The sequence below is a fragment of the Mirounga angustirostris genome, unplaced genomic scaffold (assembly GCF_029215605.1).
Source record: "Mirounga angustirostris isolate CCGP_5_RB_7025 unplaced genomic scaffold, mMirAng1.0.hap1 SCAF_7, whole genome shotgun sequence".
Lineage (NCBI taxonomy): Eukaryota > Metazoa > Chordata > Mammalia > Carnivora > Phocidae > Mirounga > Mirounga angustirostris.
Window position 1 is genome coordinate 43,067,114 of NW_026991715.1, and position 16,863 is coordinate 43,083,976.

General features: G+C 35.9%; 1 protein-coding gene across 6 annotated transcripts in view; it reads right to left on the minus strand.

Moving 5' to 3' along the window:
* MIER3 (MIER family member 3) overlaps positions 1-16,863 on the minus strand; it is a 51,680-nt gene continuing 34,817 nt past the window's right edge. For 4 of the 6 annotated variants that reach the window (XM_045895131.3, XM_064596137.1, XM_045895146.3 and 1 more), the window contains 8 exons: positions 16,174-16,259; positions 15,908-15,980; positions 13,565-13,716; positions 11,200-11,281; positions 9,472-9,566; positions 4,324-4,451; positions 4,098-4,240; positions 1-3,992 (listed from right to left, as the gene is read on the minus strand). In XM_045895131.3, the coding sequence (XP_045751087.2) occupies positions 3,535-3,992; positions 4,098-4,240; positions 4,324-4,451; positions 9,472-9,566; positions 11,200-11,281; positions 13,565-13,716; positions 15,908-15,980; positions 16,174-16,259 (1,217 nt within the window). In that variant the 3' untranslated portion in view covers positions 1-3,534. The remainder of the gene's footprint in view (positions 3,993-4,097; positions 4,241-4,323; positions 4,452-9,471; positions 9,567-11,199; positions 11,282-13,564; positions 13,717-15,907; positions 15,981-16,173; positions 16,260-16,863) is intronic. The other 2 variants (XM_045895139.3, XM_045895154.3) reach the window with 1 other exon arrangement.

The window sequence follows — 16,863 nt, forward strand, 5'->3', positions numbered from 1 at the left end:
GAAAAAAAAAGATTTCCAGATTTTTATTTCTGGAACTGTACACCAGGTATTAAAGTACAACAAATACAAAATAATGCTCAAAAAAATCAGTGTTTATGTACAAATATTAAAATCAATGCAACAATAGCAACTTCCTCTTGAACATCTGATACTAAAACTTGTTGTGATTGTCACTAATTAATCTCATACTCACAGGGTACTTATTTCAAACTGGGACAACTGGAATCACTGGTCATCTAAGAGGAATTTTAATATCTACCATATTTAACAATAAAACTAATAGTTTCCTCCTTTTAGTGAAAAAATTAAGAACTTTTTAAAAAACATAGTAATGTCAATATTTTTATAAATTATTTCAATTTCCATTTGTAGGCAATGTGCTTTGAAACTCTGGGCAAACAATCTCCTTGGTGGTCAGGTTTATTCATTAGTTTACATTCAAAGTTGAAATATTCACTAGAGACTTTGGTTAAATTAAATGGTATCACTATGCTCTATTAGATCTGATGTTCTCAAATATTTATGACCCTCAATTTTAAAATTAAAAAGGAAACAATTGCACAATTCTTTGACCTAATTGTACACACTTTAGTATTGTTTAAACAGTATTCTACATCCTTCAAGTAAATTCAGCAATTGACCATGACAAGAGGAAAACTAAACATTTAAAAAGCTAGCATGGAAAAGATGAAGTACGACTAACAAAAGTAAAGTATTGCTATAATCACAGCACCAGTTACACTTCTAAATGAATCCGCTGTCCTCTTCAAATTCCCTGTACATAAAAGATACATCAGCCAACAATGCAACAGCTCACCATGGATTTTTGGTTTGTTCATAAGAAAATAATGCGGCAAAAGAAAAAAAGAATTTATCACAGTTTGTTATAAGAATTGTGCTTAACACTTGATAATAAAGGCATTATTGTTTCTTCATGAAATTGCAAATCAGTAATTTTCATGCTCTCAAACGCAATTCTTCTAATAAACAGTAACAAATTCTCTGTTAAGATGCTTAACTGGAGGAAAAAAACAACCCAGTAAACCCAGCGTTCAAAAGAAAATTCAATAAATAGCTATTTTACATGGATAAAGTCATAGTGGTACAATTTATGAATGTCACATCAAACATGCACAAAAATGGTATTTATACATGGCAGAAGCAGTCAGAAAATATTGAATTAGATCTAAAAAGATATGAAGAATTTACATATATATACAAAAATCTTGCAAATTATTGCCTCATTTTAACAAGGAATTAAAAGTAAACGTTACCAGCTAGTTAGCACTCTCTAAGAGGCTAAAATCAGAATGACATTTAAAAATCTATTTAGCTGGAATTTATTTTTCTCTCATATCATTTTCTGGATTTTGGTCAAAAATCTTTATTTAAATAACTAAAGTGTCCATTCAACTTGCTGATAATCAAAACTTTAGATAAGAAACACTGTTTCCATCTTATATCAAGATCCCAGCAATGCATAGATAAACTGAATATGTTACTGCATCAGCTACTGAGAATGGGCATGTTCATTTAAGTGCAACTGGTATTAGCATTCAGTCATCTTTGTGTAAATTACTTTAGACAAACCAGCCACTGTAAACCCAGAGTGAAAATCAAAGTTATAACAATGGAAGATTATGGCCAGTATCTTACTAAATTATAAAAGGTATACTGATTTTTAACAGAAGAAATAAGGTTCAAAGTTTAGCACAACACCACAGCAATAAGAAGCTGAGAACTTGGATAAAAATATCTGAAAGCAACACAGAGCCCAGGCTACCCATTATTTACTGTGTGCATACAGGAATGCTAGACTTTAGATGTATAAATTAGAGACTGATTTTAAGTTATTAATTTAACTACTTTTGTCCACTGTGCTAAACTAAATTTTATAGTAAATATACTACTGCGTAAACACTTCAAAGCAATCTTCATTAAAACGCTGCAAAGAAAAAATAAGAATACACATCATCCAAAACTAAGGATGTCATTGCAGTTCACAGTTTGTATAATAAATACCCTCCCTTTCCATCACTACTAAGGTCACTACAACCTATCTACTCGTCAGCACAACCTTGAAGCGACTTATTCTTACAAATATGAGCAATGCAGCCAAACATTTAAGTTTTTTGCAAAGCAAGACAACTAGCAGAAATTGGAAATTAAGACGGTGCCCCCCCCAAAAAAAACCCAAAGCAAAATTGTCTTAACTGAACTATAAAAGCAAACCTTATTACACCCTAATACTGTATTACGTATTGTTTGAATTCACCTTTTAACTTAAAGATGCATATCTAGAGAGCAAAAATGGCCAAAGCTTAGGACAATGGCTTCTCATTCATGATGTCTGGAATAAAAATAAAACTGAGTTTGAGATGCATCTGAACGTCTATCTCTTTTTAAAACTTAAAGTGGTAAAGTACCATTCTATTTCAGATAGAAACTCACATTTTTCTCACCAACTGTTCAAGCTAAACAAAAAAGTTTAAATATACTTCAAGGTTCTACTGCATTAAGTGTAAAATCTAGAAGTCCCTCCAAAATATTAACACTTTGAACTGCAGTGCTACAAACAACTTAAGAAATGTCCCAAAATGTAAACCATTGAGTGGCAACATCCTAGGTTTTGTGAGTCAGTTGCCTCAGGATAAACTAAATTATCAATGACCAGTATGATTTTCACAATTATAATCTTGACAATGGTGGACAAAACCCCAACTGAATACCACATCTTCAAATGCCAAATTTTTAGCCAATAAACGAAGGTACACAGAACTCTTCCCACAGTAAAATGACCGATTCTGTGTAAGGTAGCCCTGGTCTAGAATTTTAAAACAGGATCCAAGCAAGCGTCTTCATAATTTGCACGCAGTTCCTCGTGCTGGCTTCCATAAAGATGGACTTGCTGTTTTGTAAACTGAAGTGCTCTAGTTGAATAACATGAGAGAAGTTTCCGTTTTAAAAAAATCCTTGCATGTTTGTGCAGTTTAAAGAAACCTACCCCTGCTTTTATTTAATTAAGAAAATAAAACCAAAAAATGCTACATTGAGCAGGGATTGGGATCGGTACCTGTAAACATTGTTATTCCACTGCATCCATTACGGCAAAAGGAATTTACACGAAAAGAAGCCACTCCATTCAGTTCAGAACATCTGTGCTGGTTTTGAGCTGGTGGCCTCTGTCTACAGGTTTTAAAACTGGGAGTGAGGGCAGTGGGGAACAGAAAAGAATAGAAAAAGAAGGGAGTGGAGAAGAGGTACTGGGGGATGAGGAAGAGATAAGCAGAGCTTAAAGCTGCACCACAGAGTTCAATCTTAGTTCCCAACTCTGCTGATCATAGTTCATTTCCACATTTATGGATTGAAAAATGAAAATACTCTTGATAAATCAAGATATAGTTCTATACATACTGACATCACTGATGTCATAGTGAAAAGGTTCAAACTTCCAGTGAAAGACTAAGCAGACCTGACCCTTTCCTCAAGTTTATTGGTACTGCACACCCACTGCTTCTGGGCCCCCCGCTCCCGTCACTCAGAGGGAAGAGCGGCATGCTGATGCAGAGCATGGGCACTGATGAAACCATTGGTCTCGCTGGCAGACAGACTGCCAAAGTCAGCCACAGAGACGGCCATTTTGGCACTGGTGATGTGATGTGTGTGGTTTTCAAAGTCCACACCCAAATTATTTACAGAAACCTCATTCATAAAGGATTCAGGAACAGCAATGCCCATTTTCAATCTCTTTGCCGGTCTTTCTGACTCTTCACTGCATATGTTCATGGGGTTTAGCTCCGAGTGATAAAATCCAGTCTCAAATAAATTAAAACAATCACTTTCCCCATTGCTCGGCAGGGTGAGTAACTCCTCTGTTACGACAGGCACATGATTGACTTGTCCACGGGGTGTGTTGCCCAGTGGAGGAAAGCTATCATCCAAACAATTCACATCTGGGGGGTTGCAGACGGTTGCCACACTGTTGGTCAGAGCTAAAAAGAAATGGAAAATGGTTTAAGGAAGTGGTCCCATGTCATGAAACAAAGATGACACAATTTTGCCGTAGGCTAACAAACACAAAAAGATGCTCATTTTACCTGTCAAGTCACTGGCAGTGAAAGAGTTGAGAATGTTCAGCTGTTGATCAGGAAGAGGCTCAGGTCGATTAGAAGTTAAGGCTGAAGAATTTACTGTCGAACCCAGAGCTTCTGTTTCATCTACCAAACGATCCATATAGTCCCTGAAAAACATACCCCGGTAACTTCAAGACTGCCTATCACAGTTAAAAACAGAAGTCTCTAAAGTCAACCCCACAGTACTTACGTAACTCCAGGGTGATGGTTATATCGTTTCTTTCCAAATCTTGTCTGTTGAGCAAAGTAATCATAACGTTCAGATTTCTTCCACATATAGTAGAATGCTACACATTCAGCAACTGTTCTAGTTCTCACCTAACAAAAAAAAAAGTTAAAATTTTAAATAGAAACCAATAGACCCAACCCATTTTTCAGTAACTTCTTTTTTTAAAGATTTTGTTTATTTGACAGAGAGGGCGCGTGCGCACCCACACAAGCAGGGGGAGCTGCAGAGGTAGAGGGAGAAGCGGACTCCCCAGTGAGCAGGGAGCCCAATCGGCCTCGATCCCAGGACCCTGGGATCATGACCTGAGCCGAAGGCAGATGCTTAACAACTGAGCCACCCGGGCGCCCCACCTTTTTTTTTTTTTTTTAACAACACTGTAGTTTCAATCCATGGGTCTTATTTTCTATCCTCCCAATTATAAATTCTGAACATTTAATAGTCAAATGTCATTACATTTACATTTTCAATAATAAGGATACCTTCAAAAGTTCAAGGTTTGTTATTTAAATCAGAATCTATTCATTTATAAAATGTGTATCCAGAAATGATCTTACACCTTTACTGAAAATCTTGAAACAGTGGCAACCTTTACTTTTCCTCACTGAACTCTCACTGTGATTCTGACAGCAGCAGCGTCCTTCTTAACCCTGAGGGGTCCACGAATGGGATTCACTGGCATCTATTAAATCCCAAAATTATATGCAGGTATACTTTTCTGGGGAGAAGGGCTGCAGCTTCATCAGATTATCAAAGGGTTCCATAATGCAAGAGAGATGCAGAACCCTTAGAAAAGGGAGCCGCACGCAACTGCATCTGCAGTTTAAGATGATTTGTTACCTAACGGCAGGGTGTTTTCCTTCAACATGGGTTTGGTTCACCACTCCAACAGAGTTTGGTAAAAACAACAACAAAACCATAAAATCTGAGCCTTGCCAACGTGGCTCCACATCCAGACTAGGGCTGCTCAAACTATATACAGCTACAGGTATGAGTTCAGACATACAGACAAAATTCTGTATCCTTATCTAATAAATACTTTCTCCACTACTTAATCAGTATCCAATAAAGAAGTTTCAGAGTCTCTATCCTGATTAGTGAGCATGACAGAGTTCATAACATAAGGAACAAGCTTTTTAAGCCAAGAAATAAAGTATACATTTCAATAAACATCATACAGTTTAAGTCTTTGTGGCAAACACAGGCTTTCTGGGGACAGAGACCTTTCCTGTCTTATTCACTGATGTACCTCTAGCACTTAAAACGTCTGGTAAATGGGAGAACTTAATTATTTAGGAAATGAATAGATTTCATAAGTCATTTTTACGCAAAACTTATGTTTTACTTTGACTTGAACAACCCAGACTTCTTGAAAAATGTTTTATCTACTCATTAAATTAAATACTTCATCTCATCTTTGAGAAAACACTAGGTTTTCATACATACAAAAAGGCACTAAACTATTCAACATCTTACTGGAAGGTCTAGCAAATGCAGCAAGACAAGAAAAAAATAAAAGGTATACAAGTTGAGAAGGAAGAAATAAAACTGTCTCTGTTCACAGATGACATGACTGTCTAAATAGAAAATTCCAAGAATCAGCAAAACATTCATGGAACTAATAAATGATTATAGCTAGGTTGCAGGATACAAGGTTAATATGCAAAAGTCAATTGCTTGCCTATATACCAACAGTGAAAAACCAATACTGAAATTAAAAAATACAATACCATTCACATTAGCACCCAAAAATGAAATATTTAGGTACAAATCTAACAAACTACATGCAAGACATACATGAGGAAAACTATAAAACCATGATTAAAGAAATCAGAGATCTAAATAAATGGAGAAATATTCCACATTCATGGGTAGGAAGACTCATGGCTGTTAAGATGTCAGTTCTTCCCAACTCAACCTACAGCTTCAGAGCAATCCCAATCAAAATCCCAGCAAGTTACTGGGTAAGTAGTGACAAACTAATTCTAAAGTTTATATGGAAAGGCAAAAAAACAGAGTAGCCAACACAATATTGAGAGAGAAGTACAAAGTTGGAGGAATGACACTACCCAACTTCAAGACTTACTATAAAGTTATGGTAGTCAAGACAGCGGTCTACTGGCAAAAAAAGAGACAGATTAACGCAAGAGAATGGAGAGCCCAGAAATAGAACCACACAAATGCAGTCAACTAACTTTAATAAAGAGTAAAGGCGATGCAACGAAGGATAGCCTTCTAAACAAATGGTGTTAGAACAACTGGACATCCGTATGCAAAAACAAAAAAAAGAAAGAAAGAAAGAAAAAGAAAGAGAAAGAGAAAGAAGCTAGACACAGATCTTAATAACTTTCACAAAAATAAACTAAAAATGGAATATAGACATAAATGTGAAATGCAAAACTATAAAGCTCCTAGGAGAGAACATAGGAGAAAAGCTAGATGACTTTGGGGATGACAATGACTTTTTAGATGTAACACTAAAAGCATGATCGGTAAAAAAAAATCTGATTAGTTGAAATTCACTAAAATTAAAACCTTCTACTTTGCAAAAGACACTGTTAGGAGAATGAAGAGCCATATAGAGGGAGAAAATAGTTGCAAAACACACATGTGATAAAGGACTATTATCCAAAATGTGTAAAGAGCACTTAAAACTTTACAGTAAGGCAACAAACCACTCAATTAAAAAATAGGCTAAAGGCCTTACCAGACACCTCACAAAGAAGAGACACAGATGGCAAATAAGCAAATGAAAAGATAGTCCACATCTTATGTCATCAGAGAAATGCAAATGAAAACAACAAGATACACTACACAACTATTATTAACAGCCAAAATCTAAAACCCTGACAACACCAAATGCTGGAAGGATATGGAGCAAGAGGAACTCGCAGTGCTGGTGGGAATGCAAAATGGTAAAGCCACTTGAGCAGACATTGTGAAGGTTTTCTAAAAAACCAAACATACTCTCACCATAGAATCCAGCAATCCCACTCATTGGCATTTAGCCAAAGGAGCTGAAAGTCCATGCAAAAACCTTCACACCAGGTGTTTATAGCAGCTTGTAACTATCAAAACTTGAACGGGACCACGATGTGCCTCAAGCGGTGAATGGATAAACTGGTATATCCATACAATGGAGTAAAAAGAAATGTGATAAGACATGCACTATCAAGCCATGAAATGACACGAAGAAACCCTTAAATGCATAAGTCAAAGAAGCCAATTGTATTAAAAAATACAATACCATTCACATTAGCACCCCAAAAATGAAATATTTAGGTGTTTAGCCAAAGGAGCAATAAAGGCTACATAGTATATGATTCCAACCATATGACATTCTGAAATGGCAAAAGCATAGAGACAGTAAAAAGCCAGGTGTTGGGGTAGGGCTGGAGGAAGGGAGAGAGGAATAGAATGGAATTGGTTGTAGTACAAGGCATTTTTAGGACTGTGAAACTATTCTGTATGATACTATGTAATGGTACAAATCATTACACACTTGTCAGAACCATACAACACAAAAAGTGAACCATGGACTTCAGTTAATAATAATATATCAATATTGGTTCATTAATTATAACAAATGTATCACACTAATGTAAAATATTAATAATAGTGGAAGCTGTGTATATGGGGGAAAGGGGGCATATGGGAATCCTATGTACTTTCTGATCTATTTTTCTGTAAACCATAAATTACTCTAAAAAATAAAGTCTATTAATGAAAAAGAAAAAGGAATAAAATATTGACCTACCCACCTAAATACTTCAGAATCTTATGTTCCTTTAGGATGAAAAAAGATAATAATAAACCATACTTTAATGAAACTTAATTATTCCAAACTATTGGAATATACACATTCACACACACTTTTTAAAAAACTCACTTTACTTTTTAGAACAGTTTTAGGTTCACAGCTGATGTGAGCAGAAAGTACAGAGTTCCCACATACCATCTTCTGCTCCCAAATATGCACAGCTTCCTCCACTATCAATTTCCCACCACAGTGGTACATGTTACAATCGATGAATCTACACCCACACATCTTTATTACCCAAAGTCCATCATTTACATTAGGGTTCACTCAGGTATTATACATCATATAGGTAATGACAAATATATATTGACATATATCCACCATTAGAGTATCATACAAAATAGTTCCACTGCCCTAAAAATCCTCTGTACTGTGCCTATTCATCCCTCCCTCTATGATAAACCTTGAAACCACTGATCTATTTACTGTCTCCACAGTTTTGCCTTTTCCAGAATGTCATATAGTTGAAATCACACAGGAGATAACCTTTCCAGATTGGCTTCCTTGACTTAACAATATGCATTTAAAGGTCACCTCATGTCTTTTTGTGGCTTAATAGCTCATTCCTTTTAGAACTGAATTATATGCCAGTGTTTGGATGTGTCACAATGTATTTATCCATCCACCTCAAAGGACACCTTACTTGTCTCCAAGTTCTGGCAATTATGATTAAATGTGCTATTAACATTTTGTGTGGATATAAATTTTCAACTCTTTTGTGTAAATACCAATGAGTACAACCATTGGATCATATGTTAAGAGTATGGTTAGCTTTGTAAGAAAATGCCAAACTGTCTTCTAAAGGTGCCATACTATTTTGCATTCCCATCAGTAATGAATGAGAGTTCCTGTTGCTCCACATTCTTGCCAGCATTTGATGTTATTAGAACACTTATAGTTGGTTTTAGTATCAATGTTTCTTCTTTCAGCAACTGCAGTTCTGGCTGCTAAAGAGAAACATTTCTGAGGCCACAAACATCTGAATAGCTTAGAAAGAAATCAAAGTCAAGGAAAACGGACGAAAAGTAAGACTACCTAGAAAACAGTCAATCCATTCTCCATGAGTACAGTGTAACAACTACGTATGTCAAAAGATAGGTGAGTCCTCTATCAGCCATCCCACAAGCAGGCCGGGGCCAATCCCAGTCACGTGTAAAGCAATATAAGAAATGCTAACGTCAGGAAAGCATTAACAAATTCTTCCTTTTTTTTCCCTACCCAAGTGACTTAAAACTTATGTGCTTCTATTCACTGTCATTATTAAGCAATCTGTACTACTCTGCCTAACTTACCTTATTCTTCTGTATAAGATGAAAATCTTTTCCAAAAAGCATGAGTGCATGTTCAAAGCTCCGGCATTCTTCTTCTGTCCACGCAGTCATTCCTTCTAAAGAAATTAAAGAAACTTCATTGGCCTCAGAGCTCTTTTATATGAATTGCTAGTTTACTTTCAGTATGTTTCCCCTATAAAAGGCCGTTAACTATCCCTCTCTCACAAACACACGCGCGCACACACACACACACACACACACAGTTCTGTATGCAGGGGATTTCCGTTAGGATTACCAAAAGTAAGCACAATACAATCTTATTTAAAAATCAACAATACCAAAATATAAACACTGGGGTTTTCTCCTCTACATGGAAGGATAAGAATGTAATGTTTTTCTATAATTTATACGCATTGTTTTTCTGACTTTTTTAAACAATGAGCATATATTTTTTCAAATTAAAAAAAAGGTTATTTCCTTTATGACAGGAAAAAAAGCCTCATTTTGATATTATATCAAAACCATAGTGCTTTTAATTAAAGACCATAAATAATCAATACATATGTATTTAAAGTCAGTTTGCAGAGTACTACACTCTGGAAATCCAGTGGGAATAAGAAACAGCCCATGCTCTCAAGACTAAATCCCGTTTAACTTCTCAGAAGACGCTAATGTGAGTGACCTCAAATCTGTTTGGGGCAGAGGAAACCTGAAGTCCTTCATTCAAAGACAATGGGGACCAGGTCCCCATCAAGAGTAGTCCACCACAGGGTCGCCAGGGTGGCTCAGTCATTAAGCGTCTGCCTTCAGCTCGGGTCATGATCCCAGGGTCCTGGGATCGAGCCCCGCATTGGGCTCCCTGCTCAGCGAGAGGCCTGCTTCTCCCTCTCCCACTCCTCCTACTTGTGTTCCTGCTCTCCTGTGCCTCTGTCAAATAAATAAATAAAATCTTAAAAAAAAAAAAAGAGTAGTCCACCATAAAGATAAAACATAGTTTGAACTAAAGTAAAAACCAGTATTTAGTTTTTGAGATTAGGAGAGCTTAAAAATAATTTTCTCAAAAAAGCAACTTTTATAAGAAAACATTTCAACAGGCTATCTCAACCTACAAGTTTAAATGTGCTGTTTTCAGCTTTTCTATTTTTCCAAATCACTTATATACTATTACTGAGTATTATTTCACTCTATATATACTTAATGAAAGCTATGGTGCATGCAATTATTTATATAATGACAAAACTACTGAAATTAAAGTTAACCATTTTCCCCGACACACACAAAACAAAGCCTAAGTATCGTAAAAATTTTATTACATGATTACTAAAAATACCTTCCTTGTAATAAATTCAATGGAATATATTATAATACATGTTTTTTTATCTTTAATCTCCTTTTCATTTCCTGTTTGGTTTAAAAAAAAGAAAAAACAACTTTTCTTTTCAATGAAATCATAAAATCGTTCTTTTTAATTACTTTGGATATATTGTCATCTCTGGGGTCTGCTTTGTTCTGTAACTATTTCTTCAAGAAAGTGGAGGTGACAGGGGGGTAACTAATTTGTATTTGAACAATCTCTGGTACGTCTAAAAATAGAGGGCAAGAAAAGGAAAAAATTATTGGCTATGAAGATGAACAAAGATCTTACAAAAGTGTAATAGGACTGCTCCATCCTTTACAATACTTTGTTATTCTAATCCCCAAATGAGCATCCCCTTTCATTTCCCTCTCTTGATCCCAAGAGTTCCTCACCTTGAGATGCCTTTCCGTTGCAGCAGTACCTTTCAATTGCTTCCTTTATATTATGGTTACACTTGAGAAGTTCATATAATGCCTACAAGATAAAGAAAAAAAAAAAAAAACACCTATCCAATAAAAATTACCAGAAATTCACACTTAACAACAGCATTAAAACAAACAGACAAAAAAACACCAGGACTAGTAAGAGTCTTGACAAATACTGTCTGAAATGCTCTCTAAATGCAAGACATTTAGGGGTATGCTTGCCGAAACATTTAGTCTACTTAACTGTCCTGGTGATGGACTCTGGTATCCCAGGAGTTTGTTCATTTTCACTCTACCCCTCAGAAGTCATCTACCAGTATCGTTCTTTTTTTTTTTTTTTTTTTTTTTTGCCAGGTCATCTGAGCTGGGCAATTTCCCTATTTTAGATGATTTTTTTCTAGTTGGGAAAAATTAGAACTATGGTCTTATTTCTTGGTATCACCTACTCCCTGTCTTTTAGAGTGTTAATAAGAGGGAACAGCAGCAGGCCTAGAATAGAAGGATGGGTACCTGAGTGACTAGGGTTTATAATGGTCTCATGGTCTACTATGAAGGGTGTCATTTTCTTAAAATTAGGATTTCTTCTCATTAAATCTGTTTGGAATTACAAATATACTAAATAGCAGTGGAGAGAACTTAACTGGAAGTTATTTAATAATCCACCTTCCCAAGTAATTTCCAAGAAAGGCAAAGATGGCTCAATATTAGTAAATCTATTAATACATCAATAGGCTAATAATCAGAACATAATCATTAAAAAACAATCCAGCTGCTAAAAAAGCATCTGATAAATCAGTATCCATTTCTAATTTTAAAAAGACAAAAACCATAATAAGTGTAAGTGGATGATTACTACCTTAGTATAATAAAGACAGCCTATATCAAACCAAGCACTGGTATTATTCTTAATGTAAAAACCTTAGATATATTACCTCCCATCAAAAGCAGGCCTCAAATCACTACCACTACCAAAAGTCTCTGAGAGTTATGGCTAATGCAGTAAGATAGTAATAGGAGTAAGAGATATAATAAATGGTAAGGAAGGAACCAAGGTATAATTCAATAATGACTTTAAGACTAGAAAGCCTGATAAAAACAACTGAAAAATTACTAGTTTCACTAGCTTGAGAAAAATTAAATTTTTAAAAAATTGGTATTTCTCTATATTAACCGTATATAATTATTATAGATCCCATTAACAAAAGTATTAAATACACATAAATATTTAAGATATTGACAAATTAAGTTAATTAGATGCATGTGATGTCCAAACAAACAAAAACACTGAGTGATTAAAAAAGTCAAATACATAGAGAGTCAGATCATGTTCTTGAACTGGAAGGTTTAATGTTTTAAAGGTACTAATTCTTCCAAAATTAATTTACAGTTTAATGGACTATCAGTACAAAAACCCAGTGGGGATTCTTTTTGACAGCTGCAAAGCTACTCTGAAATTCAACTACTATGACTTCTGTATGTTACTTGGGAATTCAAGTCTGAATCCAACTATCTCTGGATATTCATTTCAGTTAGGATCATTGAGGCTAAAGATACAGAGTGAAAAGTATACGAGAGGGGCAAAATGATGTCAGAAGGCAAAACCAGGGGCATCCAAAAAAAACCCTTAGTAGGCAATACTTCCAGCCCCATCCCACATACAATCAAGAGTATCCTGCAACTATAGGTACACAGTGCTTAACAAATGCTCCTAAAGCAAATTTATACAATCTTAATAGGCAATACTTTTCAACACTTCCTGAACAGAGTTCAAGAATAATCCAAAAAAATACCTTTATTATAAAATCTAAAGTCCAACCATAGAGAATGTTTAAATAAGTGATATTACAGCTACAGGATGGACTATTCCGTCATCAGGAACGAGATAGTAAAGAATTCTCAGTGCCAAGGAAAATAAGTGATTCAAATTAAGATATGTGCATACACAGAGAAGAAAGGACCAGAAGAGAAAACGTGAAACAATATGGAGTAGTTATCACTAGGTCTTGGGACTTTTCTTAACCAGTGTTTTCCAAGTTTTAAAAATCTATAGAAAGAGAGATATCCAGTTCACACGTAAGAAATACCTGAATCACATATAAGAAAATCAAGAACGGTGCCTAGGTGGCTTAGTCGGTCAAGCATCTGACTCCTGATTTCGGCTCAGATCATGATCTTTAGGGTTGTAAGATTAAGCCCCTCGTCACGCTCTGGGCTGGCGTGGAGCCTGCTTAAGATTCTCTCTGATCCCCACCCCCGTTCCCCCCCCCCCCCAAAAAAAGGAAAATCAAGAAGAGATTAGTTAGCTGCTGTTTCAACAGAAGTTAAAGTATACCTGTTCATTGTCCCTTGTGTGTGTTCCTGCAGATATCCTATCCATTATTTTTTCATTTCCAGTTCTTAATGAGGTCTCAACAAGGTACTCCTTAACTTTGCTCTCCAAAACCACACCAGGACGCCAAAGTAACTGGTCTTCATTTTCAGACACTGATAAAGAAAATCCCATTAACACATTAAAAATAGTGAACATACTCCTAGATGCATACAAACTGCTCTTCCTCTTCTTTGATACGCTATACACTGGGACAACTAACTTTGACGACAGCAGCAATTTGATTGTCTCGCGACCCACTGGTAAAGGTATAATTTTTTTTTTTTAACTTTATTAAGGGCCAAGTGGTCCAGGGGCTACAGCAAGCAGCTTTCTCACTGGCTGATTTACTATCCAATCAGAAGGCTTTCTATGCCTAGTGAAATCTAATGTAAAACCCAGAAGGGTGTTTTATATTCTCCTAATGAGGGGGTAAAAATAACCTGTATAAATTCTTTAATAGCCTCTTGAACTCTGCCTCTATGATGTGTATACAGGTTAAAAACTGCAAACAAATAAAACACACAAAAATAAATAAAAGCCAAAATATCTGCCAATGATGAAATACCTAAGAAAGGTAGATTTTTACTTTACTAATTTCCTCCCAAAGGGTGAATTTTAAAGGAGGATGCACATTCATCAAAAATGGAAAAGAATGATTAACAGTAAGAGAAGTAAACTTTCCAAAATCTCTTAAAGAGGTTGATACATTAATAAGCAGAGTGTCACTAAAACAAGATATATATATTATTAATGCACACATTGCCACCATACTTAAAGCTTCTACTTCACACACTAAAGTAACACAGATGGCCCAAATATTTATCCCATTGCTTCAAGTGCAATGCATTCTTCAAGTGTAGGATAAGTACTAAATATAGCTAATAAAATAATTTACTGAAAGCTCCCTATGTACCAGGGACCAGGATCAGTGCTTTATATTCACAATTGTGTGAGGCAGGCATTATCGCTCCCGGTGAGCAGGAAAGGTAAAAATAAAATGTGCCTATGAACCAGTAAGACTGACTTTTGATGTAAATTCCTCTCCTCCTTGTCATAACTGAAATAGGTAAAACAGTTTGGGTCTATCCCCTCTAAGGATAGAGAAGGTAGAGCTTCCCTCCTGAATGTGTACAAGTGAGAGAGGATTACATCCATTATGTTTAATCTAAGAACTGACGTGGCTGAGCATGTTCTGACGTCAAGGGTGTGTGTCATTTGGGTGGGGGGATGGAGAGGCTGGGTCATCTGAATATCAGCCACTGTTTTGCTTCCCTGGGACAACATCATTTCGAAAGCAGTTTAGGAAAACATTGTTATTAGGGGCTGCCAATGCTAACAACCCTAGGGTAGCCACTCTCCCCTTCCTTTAAATGGAAGATGACCTAACAGGGCAAAGGAAAAAAGCAAAACTCAGGAAGGGCTGTGTCGCTGTGCTGTGTTGGCCCCACGATGTCACAGGGACAAATCGACTTCTTAGGGAAAAGGTCAAATGCACACGGCCAAATCTATATGCTTCCCAAGTTCAGCTAGGGAAAGATACCTGTATTTTTACTTTCCACCACATTTTCGAGACCAGCTATAACTGGGATCTACCAAAAATGCGAAGAAAAACTGATTACACTTAAGTAGGGGTGTACAAAAAAAGAAAGGGAATCCTTGTGTTCTACCACCTTCTCTTTCAGGGCTTACACAGGAGAATTTCTTCTAGAGTCTTTATTCATCAAGAATTTTCTTTCCAAGAGATTTTATCTCTAATGTGCTCATTATCTCAGGTTATAAGATTCTACCCACTTCTACTAGAGTGGGATGTAGGTCAAGCAGATGCACCTGCAGAGGCGTTCCACTACCCTACCTGGTGCCTTAGCATACCCATAAGGCTAAGAAGCACTGTACAGAGACAGAAGTGGTTCTCTGAGTCTCAGCGTTAATTCTGATATATTATTCCTGAGTCAGGCCCAAACTTTCGCTGACTCCAACTCTATCTTTATTCTGCCAAGGTTGATGGGCACCTGGGTGGCTCAGCTGGCTAAGCATCTGCCTTTGGCTCAGGTTATGATCCCAGCATTCTGGGATCGAGCCCTGCATTGGGCTCTCTGCTTGGTGGGGAGTCGGCTACTCCCCCTCCTTCTGCAGCTCCCCCTGCTTTAAAATCTTTCAAAAAAAAAATTAATGTATAATTACTTTATGTATAATGTATAATTAATGTATACTGCCAAGGTTGGTATGTAATCAAATAATTAAACTATTAAGGGATAACTTGGCCTACCATATATTATCAAAATCAAAACCAAAAATCTTACTTACCTTTCTCATCACCAACATACTCTCCAAGGTAAGGGGGAATCTCTGCCTGATACTGTAAACCAATCATTATTTCCTACAAGAAAATTTAGAAGTAAAAACAACTTATAAAAATATACTAAAAAACAAGTTCCAACTCATTGAATTACTACAAGTCAAAAGAAATTTCATCTTACAACAGCAACATTATCTTAAATTACTTCAGAAATGAAAAAAGCTACTTTAGTCCAAACTGTCTACTAAGTTATTATGATAGTAACTCAACTTACTTTCCTCAAATCTTCAGGTGAGTTACCACTGTCTGTTTCAACATCTTCAACTTCTGATTCCTTATCTCCATCATATGTAGTATTTGCTTAAAAAAAGAAAATTAAATTTTAAAAAGGTTTTTATTGCCTATTTTTGCAGCACGTGCCTGGCATGTGGCATTTTATAAAAAATCATTTGAATGAATGAGATTAGCACAAATATACTCAACTTCTTGTACTATTCTCACATTTTAACACTAGTCAAAACAAGAAACTGAAAATACTAAGGAAGTGTATGGTACCTTAAAATTTTTTGTTCTACGGTCAAATAGTTTGGGAAGGCAAAAGGAAAACCACTATGGTCACCTTAAAAAAGAACAGAAAGCAATAGAGTTCTTATTATGCTAACCCAGAATGGGACAAAGAGGTGTACATTAACTCCATCAAAATTATGTTTTTGCACACATACACCTGTATGTGTATTTGCATTTGTTAAGTGAACAGTTCTTCTATGACCAAAATACCTAAAAAATAAGCAAGGCTGCAGATAAGAAATTATTTCACTTCAAAGACCTTTTAAATATTACTGATATACATTAAGGGATAACACCAAGAACTAAAAAGAAAAAGAGAATTAAATAAATCACTAAAGACATAAAAAAATAGTTACTGAGCATCTGATGGTTTTCAAAACCAGGAGAGTAAAGGACC